The sequence below is a fragment of the Calidris pugnax genome, unplaced genomic scaffold (genome assembly GCF_001431845.1).
Source record: "Calidris pugnax isolate Ruff unplaced genomic scaffold, ASM143184v1 scaffold17, whole genome shotgun sequence".
Classification (NCBI taxonomy): domain Eukaryota; kingdom Metazoa; phylum Chordata; class Aves; order Charadriiformes; family Scolopacidae; genus Calidris; species Calidris pugnax.
Window position 1 is genome coordinate 1,457,223 of NW_015090794.1, and position 19,228 is coordinate 1,476,450.

Sequence of the window (19,228 nt, forward strand, 5' to 3'; positions counted from 1 at the left end):
CTGATGCCTGAGAGATGTGCTTTTGGTCTAAAGACAGCAGCGCTCGTGGGCACGGTCCTGCAAGAGGGTGACTTCTCAGGAACACGTTCCCACCCTGTGCTGCTGCCTTGGAGGGTGCTGAGCTGAGGGTCTGACCGTAGCCCATGGGTGGGGGCTGAAGGGGTGCTGGGATGTGAGATCTAGACCAGACTGTGGGGGATGGAATCCACCAAGGGATGCTCATGGGTTTCTGAGTCTCCCCTCCATGAGCCTGATGGGGGTCCCAGAGCTTCCTCTCCTGAGCATCAGCGACTGCTGTGGGCATGAAGATGCCAACACACCTCCTCGCTTATCTCCTCCACAGCTGCTGCGTGGGTGGCCATGCCATGTGGGGGGGGAGCAGCGCAGGTGCCTCCCATCCCTGCCTCCTCCAAAAAAGCGATGCCTCTGGCTCCAAAATTCTCCTGCCAGAGGTACTGGGGGAGCTGCAAGGAGTGTTCAGCCTGTGCATGCCCCCCAGGAGCGGGGAGGTGGTGGTGGGGGGGTTGGCAGCCGCTGCCGGGGGGCTGGTGGCTGCGGCGTGGGCGGGAGGAGAGCCAAGGTGGCTGCCAAGGGCTCGGGGGCTCGCTTGCTAGGGCTTGTTGATGGCACGTACTCCTCAGCAGGGCTCAGGCTGAGGAGCCCGTTTCCTAGGAAAAATACAGTGGGGAGGGGTTTGTTTGGTTTTTTGTTTTGGTTTGGGGTTTTTTTTTTCCCTCCCGCCGGGTTGCTGGAGGTTTGGGGATGGAGCTGGGGGGGTTGCTGGGGAAACACTCGGAGGGGTAGAAAACATTTGGCCAGAGAGTTGTGCTAAAGCACCTTGAACTGCAGTGTATCAAGTCAAAGGGTAGCTAATCTTGCATTTTAATAGTCCTAGGTGAGTTTCCCCTGCTCTAGGACTGGGGAGCTTTAACAAACAGGTTGCTTTTACAGTACGAGGTCAAAAGAGGTGGGTCCCTTGAGGAGCCTTTGTCCCCGAACACGTGTCACCCTCCAAAGGCAGGGTGGACTGTAATGGGACCTGCTGTGCAAAACGTTAATAGAAGAGTCTCTTAAATAACTACAAGAAAACACGAACACGAACAAGCCCTCCCTCTCTGGGCAGCGCTTCTGAGTTAACGAGTTGGCAAGCGTTTTGCTAGCTGATCTCAGAGGCCACCAGCTTTTGCTTGACTCTAACCAGCCTCCCCCAATGATGCTTTCCAGCTTTTAATGAGATCGGAGGTTACTCCAACCTGGAAGAGGCCTATTTAAGAGCTGTGCCATCCAAGATCGTTCCCAACGCTACCTGCCACCTGCCCAGAGCGGATGCAATGCATCTCTTCCGAGACCCAGTCTCTGGAGATCTGCCCTGGACCGGGATGACCTTCGGGCTGTCTATCATGGCCACGTGGTACTGGTGCACCGACCAGGTAAATGTAAACAAGATTCCCCTGCCCCATGTAATGTGGCGTTGCCTGGGGTTCAGGCACGCTCTGCTACCACTCTCGCCCTGGAAGTCCACCTGCATCGGTGCCTAGTGGTCCTTCTGGCTGGTGGTCTCAGGGGGCTTCTTTTTGGAGTCAATAGAAGCACCTGGGGCTCCCGCAACCCTGTTCTTGAGGTGCTTGGACTGGGACAGTTTGGAGAGCGGGATGCCCAGGGGTGTCCTCATCTCCTCGGTTGTCTTCTGGCTTTCTGGCAGGGAGGTTAAGCGTTTGCTTGATGCTCTGGGGTTGCCTGGTGAGAGGTGGCCGTGCTGCGTGGGCTTGCTGGAGCTGAAGGCTTTGTTCTGCCAGTAGGGCTGGCTGCCTGCAATGGTCTTTTTGGGTTCGGCTCCATCCCCTCTGTATTTGGTGGCCCCGGGGGGTTTCTCGTGTGTTGGGGAGCAGGAGACCTCCTTGCCTCGTTCTCTGCCTGCGGGGTTCCTGGGTCGGTAGCGGTAGATGTGTGTCCCCTGTTTGTTAAAGAGCAGAAAAAGAGATGAGCCACTGCTGCTATGAGGATGCTGTTCCCCTGTATGGACACCCCTTCACACATTTGTGCCGTGGACTTAGTCCTCACGGACAAGTCTCTTTGCCACTCGGTGTGTCCCTTGCACAAATTCTTTTGAGATCCAACAGCAGCACAAAACTGCCTCAAGTCTTAACCATTGCTGCTCCTCTGGTTTCTTGCTCTGGCTTCCTGAGCAGCCCTGGCAGCCCGACGGCTGTCCTGAGCCAAGTCATGGCCACCTGGAGATCCAGGACCAAGGCTGCCTGGGGCAACTCAACGCCTTCTTTCCAGCTTCAGCTTGAATACCCATCTTAATCACCTAAGTGCTAATTTCAGGTCCAGAGAGCATTCAGTCACCCAGACTCAACCTGTGGGATTAGGTGGCTACCAAGATTAGATGAAAGGATGGAGGGTTGGGAGAGGAGGTGGGATCAGGAGGCAACAGTGAGCTGCAAACACCACTGCGGGAGTGGCTCTGATTAGCTGGGTTGAGAGACACGTTTGGATTGGGTCTGAGCACCATTAATTTTAATTCTGGACTGGGTAAGGCCTCAGCGCATGGCTGTGGTCACCAGATATTTATCATGCTCTTCGGGTGTGTCTGCGCCGCAATCTGGAGGTGTGATTGCACCCCGTGCAGACGTACCCGGGTGAGATTGGATCTAGCCAGCGCAGGTGCTGATGGCAGGACGAGCTGGGGCTGGGAGGCTGCAGAGCCGGCTGCACCGACCTGCCCTGCCTCTGCCACGACCCCCGCCAGCACTGCACCTCCACCGAGCTGCTGGCATCATCTCAGTGTTCAGTCATTTAGTCCAAATACCCCAATGGACTCTCTGGTCCTTAGGCAGACACCTCCTGCTTTGACCAGGAGGACTGCATTGTAGCAGTTGAGCTTGGGTAATGCTAGATGGATTTAACTATATTGCTTAAAATCAGTGCTAAGGTGTGAAATGTCTTCAGGTGAGGAGGACCAAGGGTGACTTAGCCCCTCTCCCTTTGAAGTCATCATGTGCCTGATGCGGTGCACATGGTGACTGAGCTGAGTGGTGGGTTCTGTGGTTCCTGACATGCTCTGACTCTTGGGTAGAAGTTAAACCCCAGCTTCCCTGAGGATCCCACCCTAAGAACTGCCACCTGGTCCCTCCTGTCTGCCATGGCGTAAGCCAGTGCTTGTGAGGAGTGGTTGAATCCTGGATGCTGAGTGCTTTTCTGTAAGTCCCTGGGGAGAATCTGGGGCTGACTTAGCCCCTCTCCCTTTGAGGTCATCATGTGCCTGATGTGATGCACATGGTGACTGAGCTGGGTGGTGGGTTCTGTGGCTCCTGACATGCTCTGGCTCTTGGGTAGAAGTTAAACCCCAGCTTCCCTGAGGATCCCACCCTAAGAACTGCCACCTGGTCCCTCCTGTCTGCCATGGCGTAAGCCAGTGCTTGTGAGGAGTGGTTGAATCCTGGATGCTGAGTGCTTTTCTGTAAGTCCCTGGGGAGAATCTGGGCTCTTTTAAAGTCAGCATTTCTGATGGATATTGCCTATTTAATAGAGAGAACCTCAAAGCCCAAGGGCTGGCTGTATCATGGACATGGCTTGGCCAGAGCTTTGAGGTGTAATGGTTTGAGCAGAGTGGGTGGTGGAGTTGTGGCAGGAGGAAGCTGGACATGGTGTCCCTTTTATTGTGGGCATTCTTTGGGGAGGAGATTGAATGGAAGGGGCAAAAGGGGAGAGGATGGTGGTCGGGAATGGTTGATACTGGAAGGAGAATGTGTTTTTGTGGTTGCACTGGGCTTTTGTGGTGCTATGGCATAACACTAACCCATTGCTGGTCTGGAGAGAAACCCATCCTGTGGGTTGAGTACACATCTACACTGTGCTTGGGTCCGGTGCCTAATGGTTCTAGTGTTTGGGGATGCTTGGGCTGCAGTCTGGGGAGGAGGAGGCTGATGTGGACTAGGAGGTGTTGGTGGCTGCTCAGCCATCCATCCCGGCTCTCCCACAGGTCATCGTCCAGCGGTCGCTCTCTGCCAAGAACCTGAGTCACGCCAAGGCCGGCTCCATCTTAGCCAGCTACCTGAAGATGCTGCCCTTGTTCGTTATCATCATGCCAGGGATGATCAGCAGGGTCCTGTACCCAGGTAAGGGTCCCATGTGGACGTGGAGCTGGCAGGGGGGGTATTTTACCTGTCACTAAGCAATGAAAGGGAGTGGGATGTGTCTGGAAACCTCTGCTCTGAGCAGACCTGGGGGCTCTGCAGGAGGCAGAGGGACAGGAGAGGACCTCAGTGTCCTCTCCTTGTGCCTGCTGTGTATCATCCAATGCTACTGTCCTCTACTCACCGTGCAGCTGGGTGTGAACAGGGTTGTATGCATTTAGGCAAGGCAATGCTCCAGGGATAACTTGAGTGCTGTGTTCTCCATGTGATGGAACACATGATGTTTGCCCCGAGTGAGCCTCCACCTGTGTTTTGGGCTACGCCGGGCCAGCACATAAAAATCGTGGACTCGGAATAAAAATGTTTGGTGGGGGTCGATGGTGATTCCTGTCAGATTTGAGGTTTCTGGAGAGTTAATCATGGGTTGCTTTGGTTCACTACTTTTATGCATGGGAGAAACTATTCTCTGCACATTTCCACCACCTGAGCGCTGGCTTTCCTAACCCAGATGGCTTGTTAATTATCTGCCTTTCATCAAAGGGCCAGAACAAGTTACTGCAGGAACTCCAGCGTACCTGGCCACTCTGGGCAAGGTGGGACCTGGGTCACAGACCATCAAAGGGCTCAGTGCTCCTCGTCCTGCACAGCTCTGCAGGGCGTGAGGGGATATTTGATGTGAGAGGAGTAAAGCCCTGCTCCGAGCTCTGTGGCTGGGAGGGGAGAAGCAAGTGGACTCTGGGCTAGTAAATTTAATTCCCTGTAAACACAGATTAGATACTCAGATGGGGTAACCTCAGGTGGCTTCAGTGATTTCAGCTGCTGGTTTAGCCCTGAGGAGTTTGAATGCCCCAAAAACAGTGGGTGGGGAGCCTTGAGAAACCAAAATGCTTGGTAGGGGTGCGAGAGGTTGCAGAGCTTGGGTAGAAAATAGGGAATTTTGTTGCAAACACCCTGCCTGGGTAGGGTGATGCTCCCTCCTGCCGTGGCAGGGGTGCTGGCGTGCACCCCGTGCTCCAGCAGTGGGGATGCTGGCGTGCACACCATGGGGTGACAAGGTCTGGCGTCACCCGTGGATCAGCCATGAAGCTGCTGACTGCAGCCCTCACCCGCAGAGGTTGCCGTCCCTGTTTCTCCGCTGTCTTGCTCTACCTAATTATGTGTCCGAGTGCCTTTGCTTTGATGCTAATCACCTTTGTAAGGAACTAGAAAACAAGCCTGAGAAGGACACGCCTGCACATACAGTCTGTCCTTGGCTGGGCATGATGCTGCTGCTGATGGCTGTGGGACAGCCCAATGCCATGAAATAATATTTAATTCCTGAAAACCTCCCATTTACCAGCTGTTCCTATTGCACTCCCAGACACCGAGAGCTGGGGCATGGCCACCACCTTCCTGACCAAGAGCACCTCTCAGGTGACTCCAACCATCGCGCGTGTAGGGCTTTATTCTCCCATATGGGAAGTCTGATCTCAGCATCTAAGACGCGACACCAAAGCTAGGGATGACACCACACCTTGGCTGAGGTGGCTGGGTCACCTCCAGGTTTGCAACCTTTGTAGGGTGGAGAAGCACAGGGATGGTTATAACAAAAAGTCCTACCTGTGCAGCACTGCTGGGGTAGGAGCTGTTGCCGTCCAGGATGGTGCGGGGCAGCACACACCTAATCTCCACAGCATTGCTCCTCCTCTTCGTCACGTCATCCACGCGGACATGCTTCAGGGATGGGAGGCTTCCCAGGGGGCTGATGAAGGTGCCCCGGCTGATGTGGGGGTCACTGAGCTTCCTCTGTATGGGAAGGATCTCACCGTTGTGGGTGACATCTGAGTTGGTTCGCCGGAGCGGCCCGTAGCGATCCCTCACCTCAAAATACTCATCTGAGATGGAAGAGGCGTTGGACCGGCGGTAGCTGTGGTCAGCAGAGCTGCTGGAGTAGCTTTCCTGGTCACTGAGGGTGATGTACTCCTCTTCCTCCTCTTCTTCCTCCTCTCCCAGCCCATTGTGGGCACAGGGAGGCCCTTTGTCTTCCTGTGGCCCTGCCACCAGCCGGTCTGGCTGGAGATGGCAAGTCTCCATTGAAGCTCCATTGGGGTTCTCTTCTGGTTCCCGCTTCACACCCACTTGGTCGGCCAGTGGTGGTTGTGTGTCACCCTCCAGGGCAGTGCCGCTGTCACAGGACGTAATGACTTTGGTCACGAGGACACCAACGGGGATGGTCCTTGGCTTTGGAGCTGGGGGCTTGAAGTCCTCCAATGTCTCCTCTGGCTTCAAGCGGTGGCCCAGTGGTGAAGGGGAAAACATTCCTGCTTGCTTCGTTGTCCAGCTGGCACCTTCAATGGGGCTGGTAGCGGGGGCTGCAGGAGCTTCCATGGGAGTTTGTGAGGTCTGTCTTTGGCAGGGTGACACCAGAGGTGGCTCTTGGTCTAAGTTTTTCTTGATCTCCATCTCTCTGTTCTTCAGCATCTGCCGGTGCTGGGCACTGGCCTGGGAGACATCACAGACTTTGATGCGATTCATCTGCGAGAGCTTCACATTCTTAATCTTGGGGTCAATAATGTTGATGTAACCCAAGACTTCGCTCCCAGGCTCGGGGTCGGGCTCGACCCAGGTGGGCAGATAGTCAAACATGTTGGCTTTCTCCAGATTCAGGAGGCCAGGATGGATGAGCAGGGAGAGGTCTGCCACATCCCCGTGCCTGTCACCTGCTTGGCCCTCGGGCAGGGCTTTGCCTTTGTTTTCTGTCTTCTGGTTTTTGTCCTGGTTCTCGGATGAAGTCTTGCTGATCTGGTCAGCGCTCTTGGCCTTCACCAGGGCGTATTTAGGGTTTATCAGTTTCTTCACCACGGCATTGGCGGGGGTCACCGGGACGACAGTGGGCAGCGTTACGGGCTCAGGTTCGGGCTCTTCACCCATGGAGATGGACTTGAGGCTCACCCCCTTGGACATGAGGTAGAGCTCCTGGAACTGCTTGTCGAATGCCTCCACCACTTGACCTGAGAGGACCGTGATGACGTTTCGGTCCGTCCTTGCTGCGGACCAAGTGAAGCTGGAACAGAAACACATTGGAAACTCTCTGAGCGTTTGCTGGTAAATAACACGCCTCTCCCCAACCCTGGCTTTCCCCGGGGGACTGATGGTGCTGGCAGTGACATGATCTCACTGTAAACATTAATAATGAGACTGAAGAAATAGCTCTCATCCCAAATGAGAATGGAGGGTTGGAGTATTGAGCGCTCTGGAAATTGAAGTAAAAATAAAAGGTATTTGTTGTGGGCCAGTGAGTTTTTCACTTTAGTTTTGGCTGCTTTTACTCTTTCAGTTTGGGTTAGTTAAAAAAGCAACTCAAAAAAACATGTATTTTTTTGTTGTGGCCAGAAGGCAGGAAGTGTTTCAGTTCTGTGTTTACGAAACTTTTAGAGCTGAAAAACTTACCGAGACTGATCTATTTCTACCTAAGTAAGTTTTGACTTGAACAAATTGGAAAATACTTTGGGTAGGAAATGTTTAACTGGAAAAGCTGAGGTCAACGTGAGAGCTAGGACCAGCTGCAGTTTGGTGCTTTTGTCTTTCCTTGTGCTCATCACATCCATTGTGATTGCAGAAGCACTTGATGTGTCCCACCATCTCCAAGAAGGAGGGGTGTCCTAGACCTGGCTCTGGGGTGATGGAGTGGGACCCCTTAGGTCCCACTCCAAATCTCAGGCTGATGTTGCAAAATCATCTCCCAGTTTAGGAGGAGGGGAGCAAGTCCCCTGGTCCTGGGACCATGTGGGTCTGTGTTGGTCTTTTGACCAACACCTCCATGGGGTGGGCAAGAGGAGACACCACTGATTACCTGTAGGATCCGCATACAGCCCGGTCCCCGTCCACAAACATGAACTTCTGTGCCAAAGCCCCTTTGAATTTGGTGGCTGAGCGGGTGAAAAACTCTGTGCCCCCTGTGCTCCGGACTCGCAGGTTCTGCAAAGCAAAGGCAGAGGCATGAGCAGGAGCAAAGGACCGGTCTTCAGTTCACCCATCTACTGATGCCCCCATGGATGACCCACAGCCCCTCTGAGGAGTGGGAAATGCTCTTCATGGCCAGCTCAGAGGAAGCCACAGAGATGGGAAGATAAAATAACTTGCCCGAGGTAACGCAGCAAATCATGGACTTGCCTTCAAGAATTTCCTGCTTTGCACATGTGTCGGGCAGCATTTTCTGCCTCTTGAACTCGGCGCTGCCCATGTCCGTGGGTGAGCAGCGTGTCATGCTGCTGTCAAACACTTTCCATCTCCTGCGATCTATGCAAATGCCATTATGGGAGAGGTGATTCTTCACCTCCTCCCCAGCAGGAGATGTACAAGATTTAGGGGGAGGTTCTGACCCAGGGACAGCACACACGGACCTGGTGGCAGTGGGCTTGTCTTCCACCAGGCTCCCCCCTTGCTGTGCTCCTATGTCTGAGCATCTAGCCGTGTTTTTCAGGGTGAGTGAGGAAAAAAGACGATGGGGCAACACCTTTTCAACCCCAGAAAACAAAACCTGGGGACCTGGGCCAAAGGGTATGTCCTGCAGCAGGTCCCTGCAGAGGTGGCAAGGGAGTGGGGTGCCCTCTGCCCGGGAACCTGGGCATGGAAAGGCAGCCCTGGCTCTGAGAAAATGTTTTTTCTCTTCAGTCTGGCTCATGCCTTTGTGCCTCTCCGTGGAGGGCACCAAGCACATTTTTGCAGTGAGGAGATAGCATCTTTCACTGCAAATGGTCTCCTTTGGGTGGGGAGAAAATATTTTCTTATGAAAGCATCTGCGTTCCTCCTGTTCCTGCTGGGATGACCGGTAATGCCATTGCTAAAGGCACAGTGTCGTCACTAGGTCATGCCCTCTATGGTTGTTTTCTTCTTTTAAAAAAATAAAAAAGCACCAAAAGTATTTATCTTCCCCACTTCCAGCCTTCATCCTCTGCTTCCCTAGGGTCTCCTCTCTCCCTGAAGACCATGACCGGGTATAGGCCTAAGCCCGAGTGCAAGCTGAGCTTGGGGACCCCTTGTCCCCGGGATCTCCTCTCTCCCTGAAGACCATGACCTGGTCTAAGCCCGAGTGCAAGCTGAGCTTGGGGACCCCTTGTCCCCGTTCCCGCATGCCTGGCAGGTGGGATGCTGATTCAGTGCTGGTTTTAGTGTGATGCAAAAGCAAAGGCTTCCCTGACGGAGTTTCCAGGCAAGTTTTACGCTCTGAATAGAGAAATTTGAGGTTTTGTTCAGTCTTTTTGGTCCATTTGGGCAGTACTGGGGGTGCTGGTGAGCAGGTTGCACACCTGGCAGGAGGGATGCTGATTCAGTGCTGGTTTTAGTGTGATGCAAAAGCAAAGGCTTCCCTGACTGAGTTTCCAGGCAAGTTTTACGCACTGAATAGAGAAATTTGAGGTTTTGTTCAGTCTTTTTGGTCCATTTGATTTTTTATTTTTTTTCCTAGCATTTTCCTTCTTGCATTGTATGGCTGGGGGGAGACCGGTGCTGGGCACCCCAGTATCTGGCAGTGGGCAGTACTGGGGGTGCTGGTGAGCAGGTGAGGGTGGCAATTCCCATCCCTGTCCCATGTTGTCCCTACACATGGGGTTGCAGAGACCGGGAGTGCCCAGGTTACACACTTGCCCACTGCTGGCTAACGCTTGCCCCCTCTGCCCATCGCCAGCCCGGCCATCCCCTGGCTCACAGCTCTCCCAGGGCGTCGGATCTCTCCCGCTCGGAGCCAAACTTTTGCACAAAAGGCACAAGGCAGCCGTGGGTTTTTTCTCAGGTAACACCCACGGGGAACGAAGCTCCCCAGCAGCAAGGTGCCGCCTGTCTTTCCCTTCCCTCCTGGCTCCCGGCGTATCGCTGCTGTTAAGTAAGATCTGTTTATTTAATCACTCCCAAGAGCGAGCGCGCAGTAAGTGAGCAGCCAGCTCCGTGGCCGGCTGCCCAGCCCGGGGACGGGGTGAATCACTCCCCAAACACTCTGCCATTGCTCAACGAAGCGACCGCCTTGCCCAAGCTAATTGCGAAGCGCGGAAGGCACCGAGATAACAACGGACGTCTCGTTAGCATCTCCCGCCTCGCGCAGCAGCTCCCAGACACTGCCCTACTTTCCTCGCAGCCTCCTGCCCCGCTGCGTCCCGTGCCAGCAAACCGGCTGCCATTATGTGGGCAAATCCCAACTTCTAGGCATTTGCCGAGCTCTGCAGATGTTCTCCTGCTTTTCCAGTCCTGCCACCGGGGCTGCTAATGCATGAAAACACCGGTTCTGCGTCAGCTCTGGCTTTTCTGGTCTCGGAGCAGCAGCAGTCTGCAGGATACCAGACTCTCCGGGAAGTTTGGACTTAGGTAAAAGCTTGGCTAAGTCTGCTTTAATTGTCGTGAGCAGCAATTAAGCAGGGCTGGCGGGCTTGGTGGCTGGGGAAGGTGGAAGCCTCGGTTGGCCGGTGCTTTTGGCTACCTGGGATCGGGGTCCCTGAGCTCCCCCTTGCATCCCAGCCCCGTGTGAGGGTGTTGTGGCTCCTACGTGTTCCTGCTCAGCCCGGGGTTTGCCGTCACCGTAAGCAAATTTGGCGAGCCTGCCCGGGCACGGGCCTCCCCGCCAGCCATTTGGCAACCAAGGCGCAAGGCCCGGTGACGTCAGGGGCAGAAACATCCCTTCTCTGCCAAGCAACAGGCGAGGCCGAGCGACTCACAGCTGGGGGGAGAGTGAAGTACAGCCCGGAGAGGGGTGTCTGCGAGCCCTGAAGTGAAATTGTGGGGCTGCTCCAGCCTGTTTGCATCCAATGCTGGCGATGGGGGTGTTGTGCCCAGCGGAGATCCCGGGACTCTGTCCTGTGGCTGGAGCGAGGGTCCCCGCTCCTGAGGCTGACAGAACCCCCTGTCCTCTCCTCTCACCCTTCATCCACCTCCACCTTTGCACAAGCACCGTGCAAGGTGGTTTTCTCTGCCCCCTATACACACACAGGGGTGTGTAAGGGATTTGGGGCACTTTGGGCTGGAGACCAAGCCCCTGCGCTGCCAGGCATCCCCGATGCCACTTGATCTTCCCTCATTTCAGACAGGATTCGTGGGCTGGAGCAATGTCACCGATTGATGCCAGCACCTCCAACAGCATGTGTGGGCAGATCAGTCCCACCAGTGTGTTGCCAGCTGGGGCCAGTGTCACGGCCCCCCAGTTTGGGCGAGAGTGGTGAGGGCATCCTTGGCAGCTGCCGGGGCCGCGGGCAGTGTGGGTGCCTCCCTGCTCCACTCCCAGCCCCGTGTTGGGGCGGAGGCCCTGGAAAAGGGGAAAATTGATTTTTTTTATTTTTTTTGTTCCTTTTAATTCCAGGCTCTGACTTGTGGGAAAGCCTGAAAGCAAGGGAACTGGCCAGTGGTTGCTCCTGCCAGTCCTGCCTCTGGGGCAGGAGCAGGCGTGGGGCTGGTGACGGCACGGATCTTGCCCTGGCAGAGCGTCCTGCCTCTCACACCTTCTCTCTCACCAGCTTCTTCACCTGGAGGAGCTGAGCACGTAGGCTTGCCCTGGGTTTTGCACCAGTCATGTCCAACCCTGCAGGATCACAGCTCCCCAAACACCCCTCTGCCCCAAAGTGAGCTCTGGCTGGGTACCAGCAGCTCCCCTGGGCTTTCTGCATCCAGCTTTGCTGGGGGAAAATCCATGTCCTCCCCCTCCCCCTCCATCCTGCTGCTCCTGGATTTGGACATCACCTTCAGCTTCAGCAAAAATGGGCTAAACTCATCCAGCAGTGCCCAAAGTTTGGGGGTTGTGATCACCCAAAGACAGGAGGGAGCAGAGCTGACAGCTCTGATTATTTCTCTGTGTTGGAGGAGGTCACCCAACCTTTGGGTCATCCTTACCTTCAAGTGTCCAGCGTGCATCTGGGCTCGCTCGCACATCTGAAGGAAGTGCTTCACGTTGGTCTCATCTAAAATGATGTAGACTCCCACTTTCCTCTTGAATCCTGCGTCCAGGAGGTCCTTGAAGATGTCTACATCGGTGAACATGTCCATGACCACCGCAATGACCTGGAGAGGGGAGAAGAGAGATGAGTCTTGGTAGCACGGCCAGGTGACAGCCCTGAGATGTAGCTGGTGCTTGGGTGAGAACTGAAGCAAAGTGCTCTCTCTCTCTAGAAGGGTGGGATTTGTCCAGCCAGCCTGGGGGTGGAAAGCAGGAGCCCCCTGTCCCATTCCTTTGCTGTCACTATGGGAGGTTTGGTCTCTGGTGGTGGTACACTTATGAAAAATTGGTTTCTGAGGGTGAATTTAACTTTCTTGCCTTTAACAAATATCACCTATTTCTAAGTCCGGTTTCTGGCTGAGAAGTTTGCTGTCCCTTTGCTGTTGGCATCACCTGCAGCCCCAGGCACACAAAGCTGCACCACAATGCTGTGTCCATCTGTCCGAGGGCACACTGCACGGGGTGCTTGCTGTCTCTGGGGCTACCATGCATGCTTGTATGGAGAGAAACAGTACAAAAAATAACTAAAAGTGGCTCTGAGCTTGGTAGAAAATATCGGGACACCCCTGAGGCATATTCAAGAGCTGAAATAACTTTTAATACCTTTTAAAACCCTGTGAGCTGGTGGGGTTGCTTGAAAGCAGCCAGGAGTTTGCAGCTCCCAGCTCCTGAGCTCTTCATTGTGAGCCCAGAGCGTTGGAGCCAGGTGATGTTTCTGTCACTGGTTCTGCTGACGCCTATCTCTTGCTGCCCGAGCATCCCTCCTTCCTCCCAGGCCGTACGGCAGCGGAACAGAGCTGGGAGGACGGTGCCAGCGCCCTGTGCAGTGACAGTAGGGATTAGCACGGGGCAGCGTCACCATTCTTTGCGAGCCGGAGCTGCCTTTGTACCCAGGGCGTTTGCTGCAGTGACGGGGCTGGGGTGAGTCCTGCATGCGGCAGGAGGGTGCATCTCTGCCGTGTTCAGCCATGCCGGGATTTTGCCGGGACGGCTGCCTAAGCAACAAAGTTCACCCCACGCCCATGGATTTTGCCTTCCTGGAGATTGCATCGCCCATGGCACAACGGGGAGCAGCCACAGCGCAGCACGAGTCGTGGAGGCAGCTGCCTGCAGCCCAGCCGAGCATCTCGGTGCAGTCCCTGGGGTTGCAACAGCCCCCCACAGCTGCCTCTGACCCCTCTCATCCTACAACTGGGTGGCAACAGCCACTCAGGAAAGCGACTTGTGACTGGGACACTGGAATGTCATTGTCCCATGCTTGGAAAGCCGTGGCTGCTCTTGGAAGGTGCCCTGGGTTGGGGGGAGATGGGGGTTTGCTCTGACCCCTTCCACCTCTCAGCCCTTCCAGGAGGGCTCTGCTGGCCATGGCTCGTGGCCGAGCCAGGGGAGGACACCAGAGCACCGCGGGGTGACACAGGGAGACCCTGAGATGCTCCTCCCTCCGGAGGGAAGCATCAGGATGGTGCCGGGCGCTTGCACACTCAGGCACGTCCAGTCTTGGGCTCTCAAAGCACGAAGCTGCCTTTTAATTAGTTTTGTGCTACAGGAGATGGAGAGCTCTAATTAAGAGCAGGATCGTGCATTATGACACTCTTCCCTTCCCTTTCTGCAGGCAATGGGGCGAGAAGTAAGGCTGTGTGGGGAGACCCAGCCCGTGTTGTCTCCAATGCTGCCCCGACCTCCCCAGCCCTGGCCGTGCACGAGTTTTTTGGGAGGTGCCAGCGAGCTGAGAGAGAGGGGACATTATGACTCTGCCACTTGATTTTAACCGAATTCCCATTTATCCTCACCTGAAAGCCCACCAACAGGCTTTGCCATGAAAGGACAAATCCTCACTCCCTTGTGCCACCCGCCCTTGTGTTTCGCACATCCTTGTCATACCAGTGGGGAAACTGAGGCAGAAAACTGGGTGTCCACTTTGCATGGGCTGCCCAGCGAGGGCTGTGCTCGTCTCGCCGACAATGTAAAGTGGGACAAGTTCAAAGCTGCTTCTTAAAGCTCAGGGCTTGGCTTTTCCATTTACAGCAAGTAATTGAGGAGGAGCTGTGCTGTCTGCCGCGAGTCCCGGGTGAGGGACACCTAAGCCAGGACGGCGTCTCTCTGGCTCAAGGAGGTGGGTTTAGTGGCAGATGCTTTGCTCCTGTCTCTGACACTAATTCTCCATTTAGCCATGGTCATGTCACTTTGCCTGCACCTTGTTTTCTCCAGGGAAGGTTGAGGACTTGTGAAATGGAGATGACAATAGTACTGGCCTTCATTTGAGGAGGAAAACAGCATTTTCCCACTGTGGTCCCAGCATTCCCAAGGCCTTGGCTCGCTGCTTCGTGGCTCTGATGACAGGAAGGGGTTTTGCAGGGACACGGGGCAGGGCACAGAGATGTCCTCCATCCCCAGGGAAGAGGTTTTGCAGGGACGTGGGCAGGGCACAGAGATGTCCTCCATCCCCAGCACTGCTCACTCAGGGTTGGTGAGCAGGCAGCACACTGCAGACAGTCGCCCAGGGCGGCTGGCTCAGGCAGCGGGGAGGCAGCCCGGCTCTCACCCGCTTGCCCACATTTTCAACCCGATTCCTCCTGCTCGGCTGGTGCATCCTGTCGCCACTCAGCACTTCTGCTTCCCTCCCCACTGCGTCTTGCCTGCAGGACAGGCTTGGCCTCAGTTTGTCACCGGGATCTCATGCCAGCATGCCAAACGTGCTACCCTGGCATGAAATGGGCTGGGAGAACAAGGACTGCGCTGGCAGTGCTCCCGACGTGGTGACTGCCCAGGGATGGCAGGAGCGAAACCTGCTGCTGGGCTGCCCACACTCAAACCTCAGCTGGGACCAGTTGGGTCCCTGCCAAACCCAGGTGCAGGGTTTAATCTGCAAAGAATGGAGGTCTGTCTGCCCCAGAGAGGCAAAATCCTGTGAGCTATTTACTTCCCAGCCCGGGGAATGGGAGGGTCTGGAGCAAACCATGCTGTCCTGCTCTGGGAAGCGAGCTTGGCATCCTTGTCCCCATCACCTCTACCAGGGCGGTGCCATCATGTTTGGTGCCAAGGAGGGTACCTCTTCCCATAGCTGCTTTGCCGCCGCGACATCCCAGGGAGCTTCGCCATCCCTTTGCTGTTCATCTGGAGGGTGCAGAGAAGAACAGCCCCAAATCTACAGCCAGGTGCTCCCAGTGCCCGAGCAGGTGATGCTTTTCTTCCCTGGATCCCAGGAGCTGCCAAGATCCCTTGGATGCCGCGGATGTGCAGGTGCCCGATCCCGACGCCCCTTGGAGCGGTGAGCATCGCGTCCCCTCGGACACTGGGCAAATGGTGTTGGGATCCTTCTGAATGGCTTTGATGGGTACGTAAACTGCAGGATCATGTTTTATAGAGGAAATTACAGCTCTTTATTAGCTCACTCTGAATCATCAGATAATGACTTTTGGGGCACCCCACGTGGGCATTTAATAAATTAGGCAGGCACCAAGGCACAATTAGAGGAAGCGTGTTGGGATGAGGGAGAGGTGGGACAAGTAACATTAATAATTGCTCTCCCCTGTCGACCCTTTCATCCAGGAATGGCAGAAGGTTTTGTAAACAATAATTAATAGGGCCTCCCAACCTTTGCTGGAAGTTCCTTAGGGTAATTATATCACCACAATCCCAATGTGGAACCTCAAGTGCAGAGAGGAGGTCAGACTCACTGCTGTCTCCCGTGGCTTTTGGCCAAGGTCAATGTTTTCAGCTTGCTCTGGTTCCGGGTCAGAAAGAGCCAAAATCTAGAGAAGAAGAGAGGAGGGATGTCTTCCTCCCTACCCATCCTGTGAGCTTTGCAGCCTGAGGGGATCTGCAGCGAGGGGGAGTCGGCCGTGTCATGGCCAGACCTGGAGAAGGTCTCTATGGTGAAGCCTGGTGGTGCACCATGACCCTGATCACCACCGTTCATTGGTCACAAAGGTGGGGATATTCTGGAAAAGCAGGGACATGGCTGCGGGATCCTGCCTCTCTTCTCTCCCATTTATTCCCAGAAAGAGGAGGGGATCATTTGCATCCCCTGTTCCACCTCGCCTGGGTTTTCCTCTCTACGGAGCAAAGCAAAATCTCTGAACTCAGGAGCATTTGGCCTTGTTCCTGCAAGCAAGTACATTTATCTGCCCCGTCAAAGGGACCTTGTATCTCAGCTCTTGGCTTCCTCGCCCCAGCTCTGAGCTGTCCTGAGCCCACCCAGCATCAGCAACGCTCACACGGGCTCTGAACTTTCCTCAGACATACTGTCTCTTGGGTGGACTTTGCTCTTCTGGGGATGAGATAGCAAGCCACGTGGCGGTGTTTGGTGTTTGACGTCTGGGAGCATTTCAGCCCAAGTGTCTCTGACAACAGCAGGAGCAAGGGTCATCCTTCAGGATCCACTACTGAAGCTCTCCCGAGCCCATGCTCCTTCACAAGCAGATGAAGAGCACCACCGTTGCATGGCAACGGGACATGCATGGGACAATTTGGCCAGGATTTCCACAGGGTGGCCCAAGGGACACTGCAGGAAGGACAGCCATGTGGCTAACCTACATGACATCTGATGAAGTAGCTGCCAGACCATCCCTCTGTCCACTCTTGGCTTCCTCAGCCAAACTCTTTCACCTCCGAGCTGCTGTGAAGACCTTAAGCCTCGGCTGAAATCTCCAGGTGCAGAGGAGGGTGGTCTAGCCCAGCACCCCCATGCTTAGGAGCAGTGGTCACCAGTGGTCACCTGGGCTCAGCTGCGTGATAGCAGGTTCAGCTGCAGTAACTGTGGTCCTCGTGTACGGGGTGGGAGACCTCTGGAGGAAGCCAACTTGTCAGATCTTCTAACTCCTGCTATCCCCAGACCCTGCAGACTGCAGGTTTGAAGGATGTGCCCATCTCTACGTTTCCCAGTGTGCCATAAGCTCCAAGCAGGCTCCTGCATGTCACCAGTGGTGTCACCGCATCTCATCCCACCGGCAAGGACAACTCAGACCAGGAGGCGGAGCCCAGCCCTACTCATGGGACATCAAGGGAGGAGTGACAAGCGTGGCAGCATCAACCGCGGCCACATCCCTGCGGCTTGGAGAGGCTCCAAGGAGAGGTGGGGATGGTGCAGGCAGCAGGGCCTGGCAGCTGCCTGACTCAACCGCCTGGCTCTGCTGAACAGGAGGGGGGTGGCAGGATGACTCAGGAGATGCTGGGTTTTTTGGGGGGGGAGCAGGCGGGAAGCGATGAGTAGGCAAAGCCAGGCAGGAGCTGCAAGCCCGGGGTGAGACACAGCCGGAAAGACCCGAAGATGAGACATTATTTGTAGTGGGGGAGTTCTCCCATCCTCCATCCCGTGGGATTTCAGCCCTCCCTTCGCTTTGCCCTCACTGCAAAGCCCTTTGGTGGGGAAAACATCACAGGTACGGACAAGTCACCTTGGCTTTTGGCAGTGGCCAAAGATGACTCCCATCTGCACCAGGCAGCCCCGGTTCCCAGCATTGGCCATCGCTGTGAGCCAGGTGGCTTGGATGCACTGGGAGATCAGTTTTCCTGCCTGAGATGGGGCTCGTTGTTGCCACCAGGTTTCCCTCTCTCCTGCCAGGGTCTGTGAACCCCAGCACCACCCCTGGTCCCAGCAGAGAGGTCTCCAGAGCCAGGTGGACATGACGCATCCCAGCCTGTCTCTCCATGCTCCACAGCCACCTGGGCAGAGTTTCCATTTTCCAGCTGGAGCATCCCAGGGATTGGGATGTTGCTCCCTTGGAGCTGGATTTCTCAAGGGAGTGGACACGCAGAGCTAAAAGGACTTCAACAACCAGCACCACGAAACCAGCAGGTACTGACCTGTCCTGTGCTTTTTCCAGCTGGAGCTGAATGACTGGGAAATACCAGCAACCTCTGCCCACCACCACGAGCCTTCAACACACACCATCATCTCCCTCCTTCCCTCGTCCTCCTCCTCACAACACCAGCCTGACCCCACTGCTCATCTGCTCCAACTCCTTGGTTTCATGCCACAGGGAGGACAAGTCTCAACCCAAACCCCAACCCCAACGAGGGTGGGCTGCCCTTAGCTGTGCTACCCCTTGGCATCTCCCCAGCCTTGTCCTGCACATCAGCTCATCGTTTTCCTCTTAAAGCCAGGAGGAGACCGGCTTGGAGTGCCATGGCAAGCTCAGGCCAAGCTTGACCTTCGTATACGTCAGCGCCAGACCGGTGGCTTTGGCTGCTTTGCCCCAGGGCTGCGTTTGGCTCCTCCGGTTCCTGCGTGTTGCCACATGCAGTCACACAGGGCTCTGGGAATAACGATGGCGGGATGCCTGGGACCATGAGCTGGGAAGCAGCTGAACCCATTTTTCTCCCTGGTGTTTTTCCCCACAGCCCTGAAGGGGTTTGTTAATGTTTGTTAATGATGCTGCCATACGGATCATGGGAAGGATCGTGTTGCTCCCAGGGAATGTTGGACCAAGGCTAACAGCATCCTCAGTGACATCTGATCACCAAATACCGGTTACACTGAACGAACATGGAAAAACCCCAACGCTTGACCCCACAGCCTTTGCTTTGGCAGGGTTCCCCACAGGACTTTAGGATCTACCCTCGGCAGAACAGCCCCGGGGCAAATCCTGTCCTGTCCCCGCGGCGCACCTCACCTTCTGAGCCTGGCAGATCATCTTCCGCACCACCTCCTTGACGTGCGCTTGCCCCTCGATGGGTGGCTGCATGTAGACGGTGGCGCGGGTGACCCCGCGGTAGGCGATGGTCTCGGGCCAGCCGAGGTCCAGCTGGGGGATGGAGCGGTCAGACCTCTGGGGCCAGTACTCCAGGGAGGGGGCCACGTCCTGCTCATCCCCTTGGCTGTTGTGATCACCTTCACTCTCTCCCGTGCTGCTGCCGTGGCGCGGGATGTACTCAGAACCGGGGTCGTAGGTCTCCAACGTGTCCAGGATCTTCTTTAGCTCCAGCTCAGAAAGGAAATCCCTGATGTTCTCCTTCTTCAGGACCTCGTAGAAGGCATCAGGGCCGCGGGAGGCCAGTGCCTCCAGGGCCAGGCGTTGCTCCTCGCTGTAGAAGAACTCTGGCTTGGACTCGCTGGACCTCCAGTTGACGTGGCTGTCGTCCAGACACTGCACCTGGGAGAAAGCCATGGTGACCAGGCGCGCCGCTAGCCTCTCCG

The 19,228-nt window shown here is 55.5% G+C and overlaps 2 protein-coding genes across 4 annotated transcripts in view; one reads left to right on the forward strand and one right to left on the reverse strand.

Moving 5' to 3' along the window:
- SLC5A10 (solute carrier family 5 (sodium/sugar cotransporter), member 10) overlaps positions 1–19,228 on the forward strand; it is a 42,984-nt gene that overhangs the window by 13,330 nt on the left and 10,426 nt on the right. For all 3 annotated transcript variants that reach the window (XM_014936229.1, XM_014936231.1, XM_014936230.1), the window contains 2 exons: positions 1,225–1,430; positions 3,986–4,121. In XM_014936229.1, the coding sequence (XP_014791715.1) occupies positions 1,225–1,430; positions 3,986–4,121 (342 nt within the window). The remainder of the gene's footprint in view (positions 1–1,224; positions 1,431–3,985; positions 4,122–19,228) is intronic.
- Positions 1,380–19,199, reverse strand: FAM83G (family with sequence similarity 83 member G). Its single transcript, XM_014936228.1, has 5 exons — positions 18,705–19,199; positions 11,988–12,155; positions 7,972–8,096; positions 5,739–7,182; positions 1,380–1,954 (listed from the first exon to the last, which is right to left on the reverse strand). The coding sequence occupies exons 1-5, from the start codon at positions 19,197–19,199 to the stop codon at positions 1,535–1,537; spliced, it is 2,652 nt and encodes an 883-aa protein (XP_014791714.1). The 3' UTR covers positions 1,380–1,534.

Coding starts and splice junctions, on each gene's coding strand:
- FAM83G (XM_014936228.1), bottom strand. CDS start 19,199: ATGGCTTTCTCCCAGGTGCAGTGTCTGGACGACAGCCACGTCAACTGG. Junction 7,183..7,971: donor GCTGTATGCGGATCCTACAG/GTAATCAGTGGT, acceptor TTTCTGTTCCAG/CTTCACTTGGTCCGCAGCAA. Junction 1,955..5,738: donor ACCCCAGCAGTGCTGCACAG/GTAGGACTTTTT, acceptor TTTAACAAACAG/GGGACACACATCTACCGCTA.